We start from the raw sequence: 6,338 nt of genomic DNA, 5'->3' as shown, positions 1-6,338 counted from the left end.
TTTCATTTTCATTAACAACCTTCTAAAATATTAATCCTGCATTTTAAATTTAGAAGTCATACCTTTTGTATCTCTTCCATCACAGAATTTTTATAAGAGAAAACTAACATTTTTGGGTGTTTAGTAGCCTGCATGAGGCTATAGAACTTTTTATTAAAATTTTTTTTTGAATATTTGGAAGCTCATTTGAATTTTGTAATAAGTTCTATAAACTGGTGAGAGCCACTAAAGCAGCTGAAGACATTAATCAAATAAAAATTGTGCTGGAAGAGGCACAAAAAGTATTATTTATTTATTATAAACCAGTGTTTTTCAACCTTCTTGAATACGTGACCCCTTTACAAGTTAAAAAAATTCTGGCGACCCCCAGGGCCATATTAAAACTGTATAAGTGATTTTAAAAACTTCGTATTTAACTTTCTTGCTGTTGAGACCTAAATATCAATCGAAAAACCAATTGTACTTAAAAATAAAAACGCAAAGCCTTCTCACTGAAATTGTAGTTTTATTTATTGTAGTGTAGGACCTACAAACACTTGTCTTTTTCTTTTACCTGCGACCCCCGTGTAAGGCTTTGCGACCCCCCTGGGGTCGCGACCCACAGGTTGAAAAACACTGTTATAAACCATTTCAGCTTTTGGGAAGTTTACATCATTACATTTTTAACAGTTATATGAATAGCCAGGATTTTTTTTTTTTTGCAAATTTTAAGGCGTTATTATTGAAAAAGAATTATCATTACAAATTGATGGCGGGTGTAAACCACAAATCCTTTTTACCTAAACATCCTAATCAAGTCTCAATTCAACAAGCAATATGTACTTTTTTAAATTCTTTTCAATAAGTCATTTCATTTTTCTTTTCCCAACCATTAATATTCCAATATGATATTTTCAAAAATTGACCCTCTTCTCAGGTCTTCCATTTATCTGTAAAATATCATTTGATTGATTGTCAGTATCACACATTCACTGATTTAGCAATCATTTCATTACATTCTCCCTTTAATAATTAAGTTTCTTTAAAAAAAAATCTGCTTTTCCCAGATTTATGTCTTCTAGCTCTTGTTTCAACTCTTTTCAACGTTTTTTCTATAGTTTTTCCTTTATTTTAACCTTAAACCACCAATCTTGCTTTTCTAACTTATTCTGATTTTTCCTCCAACTTTTCAATATCTTTTTTCTTATTCTACAATGAAATATATGATGCTTAACAGTACAGTACTTACTTCTCTACTACCTTTACCTGTTATTATTCAAGTTTCTTGCTGAATAGTTCTATCCAAAATATTTTTAACAGGTTCTCAGTAAATTTTTTAACTTCAGTTTTATCAAACAATTTTTATATTAAAGCAAATTATTTTCTCTCCATTTATTTCCCACTTTTTGTTAACATTTTCTTATTCTTTCATCATCCTGATATCTTACTGGACTGTTCAATCTTAACAATTCTCTTGTGTAATTTATTGAACACTTCAACTACATTTTTTTTTTTTTTTTTTAAATATCTAATTTTTGTTCAGTCTTATTCTATATTGATTGTCTTCTATCATTTATCATAATTTTCATAAATTATATCATTTACTGGGCTGCAATTTGAAAAAATTGTAGATCTATAAATTTCCACTGTCATCCATCTGTCTATTCCTTAATCTTGAGAATGGTGTTAGATGAAAGTCAAGACCAGATATGGAAAGCTTGGGGCAGGTGGCTCCAATTAACTATTACTAACTTCCATTCTCTGGAAGTAATTTGATTTCAATTTAAAAGTTTTCCCTGAATGGAGTTACACAGCTGACTGGCATAACTGTTGTTATCAGGAAAAGTATGATGTACAGGGACAAGACACTATGAATTTGAGAGTGAATACATATATTTTAAATTAAAAATAAATTAAGAATATGATTAAAAATGCAACCCTGCATTGTTATGATGGTTCAATAATTTTTGCTTGTTCTACATTCATTTCCTCAGCTTTATCAATTTTGGTAACATTCCCAATAGTATATGCCCTACTTCTTTTATCTGGAGGAGTTTTGTGTAATTTAAACTTTCTTTGAAATGTCTTTCATTTTTCTATTGCTGAACTTTTTCTTTTTTCCTATATTTGACTTCATAAGTTTCACAAATAAGCTTTCCACTTATTTGTGAGACATAAATTGTCAGCATGGCTAATAGCATATGCAATACCCTCCAGTTATTTTTCTTTTGGCTCTGACATTGTATATACAGTGCATTGTTGATGTTTATAAACAAAAAATCCAAGTAAAGCTGATTCAATTTGCTAATTTTTTAAATTAAAACAAGTGCTTTAGAATCAGTAGAAATTATAAAAGAGAAATCAATTTTATCTTAAAATTACCGAAAGAAAATATGTTCATTTACTGTATTTTTAATGAATTAAAAAATAAAATCAAATAGGAAATTTTATTTTTCTTTAAATTTTAACAAATGCTGCAAAGTTACAAAACTTTCCTGAACTCTATTGTTTTATATTAAATGAATTTAAGAATTAATTTTTTTTTTAAATTTTATAACAATTATATTTGTTATAACTAAGATATAAAATTGTAAAATTAGCTTTTTTTTTAATATGGAACATTAATAGGATTAATATATCAAAAAATGTTTAAATAAATTTTTCATGAACATTAGAATCAAAAACTTAAAAAAAATTATGAAGATAGTATGCCATTTATTAATTTGTATTTTAATTTCTGGCCTGATGGTGATGTGTTCTATATAATATATTTATTAAATAAGTATATTTTCTTTCAGAAATACAAGGAAAACTTGCTGAAGAATATGTTCTTTTTCATTCTAATAGGTTTGTTATAGATGTTTTTATTTTAAAATAATTATTTATGTAAAAATATGAAATTTCATAATAAGTCTTCCATCTTAGTTGTCAGCATCATAGATACTAGGGTTGTAGAACAGTATAGAAATGCATCAACTCTGATTCCTTTATTTTATACAGTATATTAAATAGGATATGAATAATATATGTATTCATATCAATTGAATACAACATACTGTGTCAATGTGAATTATAAGACTATTTTTTAGAACCATAACCTGTTAAAGTTTTACTCTAAAAGCTATAGCTTTGCTATTATGGATTTTTTATTTTATTTATTAAAAATGGTACAAACATTCCTCTGGTAACATTTATGTTAGGATTGAATGAGATCTCTTGGTCTTATAACTATTCATATTCTCAAAATGAGACTTATGTGATCTGAGATTCAACTAATCTTAACTGATTCACATCTCAAGTCAAAGAATTTTGTTAGGATTGACATGATTAGTCAAAACAGATCTTGAGGTTTTGCCATATAATTGCCATGTGAAAAGGAATAAGCATGTGCTTTGTTTAGTAACCCTAACTGTTCTAGCATGGTAATTTTAGCAACTTTAATGTGGGAAAGAAAAATTTAACTGTTATAAAGAATTATTATTAGAACCGATTCAAAAGTACAAGAATGTCATAGAAAACGAACAAAAATAGCGAGGTTGAGACCGAAGTTTTAAACTCAAAAATGTGTACGTCGGACGTTCAGCATGCTTTCCTGTAAGCCTAGAAGTTTGACAATGGTGTTTGGAAAGTCAGTGGAATCATGCTCGACATTCCAAATGCCATTGTGATCAGAAAATATTTAAAATAAATCACTGAAATTTAATTTTAGAAACTAATTGAATTTAATAGTTTTAATAATTGCAATTATTTAATTTTAAGTTTTTTTTTCTTAGTGTAAATGAAGGATTTCAAAATTTGTATTTTTAAAATTTAGGATATGTGTAATAACTTTAGCTCCAATGCATCCTATTCTGACTGAAAAGAAAACAGTTACTTCGGTTGATTTTAAAATTGGAGAAGTAAGTCGTCTTCAAAATCAAGTATCAGGGAAATGGAAAAGGGTGAGTTTAATAGTTCATTCTTGATTATTATTAAGTTATTGACTTCGTTTCTGTTGTTTTCATACTTTAAGCAATTTTGACAAGTTCTAAGATTATGTCTTCTTAGACTTTCTGTAAAGAAAATTGTTCATATTTTTAAAAAAGTTTAAAATTTAGTTTATTAAAGATTTATTAATTAATATATTCTTATTTATTTTAATTTTTATATAAAAGGGTGGACAACAATTAAAGCAACATTCACAATTATGTGAAATCCATTGTAATGACAACTCGGTCTATGCTGTTTATAGTTGTGTTTATGGAAGACTTGTTGAAGTAAATGAAAACTTGCTTGAGAAACCTCATTTGTTAACAGAAAAGGTAAATTTTTGAATTTCTTCATTTATTTTATTCTAAAACTAATTTCATAATAAATTATGATTATTCCAATTATTATTATTATTATTCCAGACTTGGTCTGAAGGATACATTGCTATTGTCTTGCCTCCTCTAGGAAGCAGTGATGTACAAAAAAATGCTTTAAAATAAAAGCTCAAATTTTATTTCAAAATTTTTAATCTATATTATTATTAAGACAACAAGGGATTGAACACAGATTTTTGAATTCAGAAATATTAGCTTAAGAATATAATTCCAAGCATTTATTTTCATGGACTAATTGCTTTAAACTGGTGAAGTGTTTGTTGTTTCACTAGTATGCCCGAAAGAAAATTAAATTAATAATAATTTTGGTTAAGAAAAATCTCGTACCAAATACACACAAATTGAAATAACTAAATACAGTGGGTGATTGCTTAATGAACATAATCCGTTCCAAGACTTTGTTCGTTAACCGATTATCAATTTACCATAGGTTTTTATGGGAATTTGATTAATTTGTTCCGGAGACTCCAAAAAATAAAAAAATATATACTTTTTTACTACGTTTATTTATATGTAATAGTAAAAATACATATATATGCAGTCTTGCATTTTTATTAGTCATGTTTTTTCCATTTGTGGGGGTTAAAGAATCTGTCCAATGTCAATTCTTTTCTCTTTTCTTCAGGATTTTTTGGACATAATTAATAGTATTGTAATTGTAGAGATTCCCAAACCCATTAACCTTATTCTGGTTTGGATGCCACTTGGATGATCATTGTTCTGACATTCTCCCTCTTCAAAAGATCTTTAGTAGCAGGTGTTGACATTGGGTCCTCTTTCTTTTCATCTTCCTCTTTTTTAAAAGAAAACTCATCTCGCTGAGTTTCTTGGTATTCTTCATTTGAGATTTCTTGGAGTTCTTCTGTCATCAGATCAGTTTTAGGTTCCATTATGAGCTCTAAAATGCTCTTTATTTCTCAGATGTGATTTTCATTACTCCATTAGCAGCTTGAGACTTCTTGATATATCTTTCATAGCTAAGATTGTGTCTACTGTAGACCTGTTCAAGCCATACTTACTTACAGGTAAAGATAGTTGGCTGTCCTATGGGACTTAGCCAGTGAGTTAAAAGACAGAAGGAGAAAGGTAAGGGTACAGGTAGGGGAGGAAGGAATGGGGTGGGGAGAGAGGTGGAATGTGTATGGGAAGAGTGGAAGGAAAGGAGATCCCAAATCTGACAAGCATCATAAGGTATTAAATACAAGGTATTAAATACAGTGTGCCTTTTCAGCAAGATGAAACAAAATACAATCAATGATACAAAACATTATGCACCAGTGGTATATAACAACAGACCGACACTGACACTACACAATTTCCAGCAACCCTTAAGCATTAACCCTTTTAAACCGATATCCCGAGTTAACCTGGGCAGGTTACATAGCGTTACATAAAACTCGGTCCTTTCAGCCCCCCAAAAAAATTTTTGTTTTTTTATTGAATTTTTTGAATGTTTTTAAAGTCTCCAAATTTTTTTCCTGCGCGAAAAATTTTTATCGCGATTTTAATTAGTCTTTGATAAGGCTCGATTAAGGCTTAACTGTTTTTTAATGGGATTTTTTTATCAAATTTAATTAATCGTTCTAAAGTTGTAGTGCACGGATTTTCCTTCGGTAAAGTTATTTAAAGCTTGTTTCTGATGTCAAAAACAACCTCCAATAGTTTTTTTAATTTTTTTAATTAATAGATTTTATTATATATACGTTTAATTAAGTCGGAGGGTTCAGAAATCGCAATAAAAATTTTAATTTTTTAAAAATATACGGCCAACTAGTATTCACCCTACTATAAACCCATTGCTGCCTGAGACTTCTATGAGAATGTCCTGGAAAATCCAACTCCAACTGTGTAAACAATGACTCATCAGTGTCAAATTTCATAGAAAGGTGAGACAATGGAAAATAAAGTTTGAAGCTTTTTCTTGAAAATTAACGCATTTCTTTCGTTTTTTTTTTTTCAGTTTTAAGTATTTTTTATGTTTAATTAAATTAATAT

General features: G+C 28.5%; 1 protein-coding gene across 1 annotated transcript; it reads left to right on the top strand.

Moving 5' to 3' along the window:
* Positions 1-2,770: 2,770 nt before the first annotated feature.
* LOC111641750 (protein Simiate-like) lies at positions 2,771-4,470 on the top strand. Its single transcript, XM_023387964.1, has 4 exons — positions 2,771-2,826; positions 3,794-3,920; positions 4,134-4,280; positions 4,371-4,470. The coding sequence occupies exons 2-4, from the start codon at positions 3,819-3,821 to the stop codon at positions 4,446-4,448; spliced, it is 327 nt and encodes a 108-aa protein (XP_023243732.1). The 5' UTR covers positions 2,771-2,826; positions 3,794-3,818; the 3' UTR covers positions 4,449-4,470.
* Positions 4,471-6,338: the final 1,868 nt, after the last annotated feature.

Source organism: Centruroides sculpturatus, unplaced genomic scaffold (assembly GCF_000671375.1).
Source record: "Centruroides sculpturatus isolate CEXI.00-Female unplaced genomic scaffold, Cexi_2.0 scaffold660, whole genome shotgun sequence".
NCBI classification, from domain to species: domain Eukaryota; kingdom Metazoa; phylum Arthropoda; class Arachnida; order Scorpiones; family Buthidae; genus Centruroides; species Centruroides sculpturatus.
Note: the sequence above shows the minus strand (reverse complement) of the source record. Positions and strands in the feature narration are given on the sequence as shown.

Excerpts from the sequence above, each read along its gene's own strand:
- LOC111641750 (XM_023387964.1), top strand. The coding sequence starts at position 3,819 with ATGCATCCTATTCTGACTGAAAAGAAAACAGTTACTTCGGTTGATTTT. Across the intron at positions 3,921-4,133 it reads TATCAGGGAAATGGAAAAGG|GGTGGACAACAATTAAAGCA; the intron begins GTGAGTTTAATA and ends TTTATATAAAAG. Across the intron at positions 4,281-4,370 it reads CTCATTTGTTAACAGAAAAG|ACTTGGTCTGAAGGATACAT; the intron begins GTAAATTTTTGA and ends TTATTATTCCAG.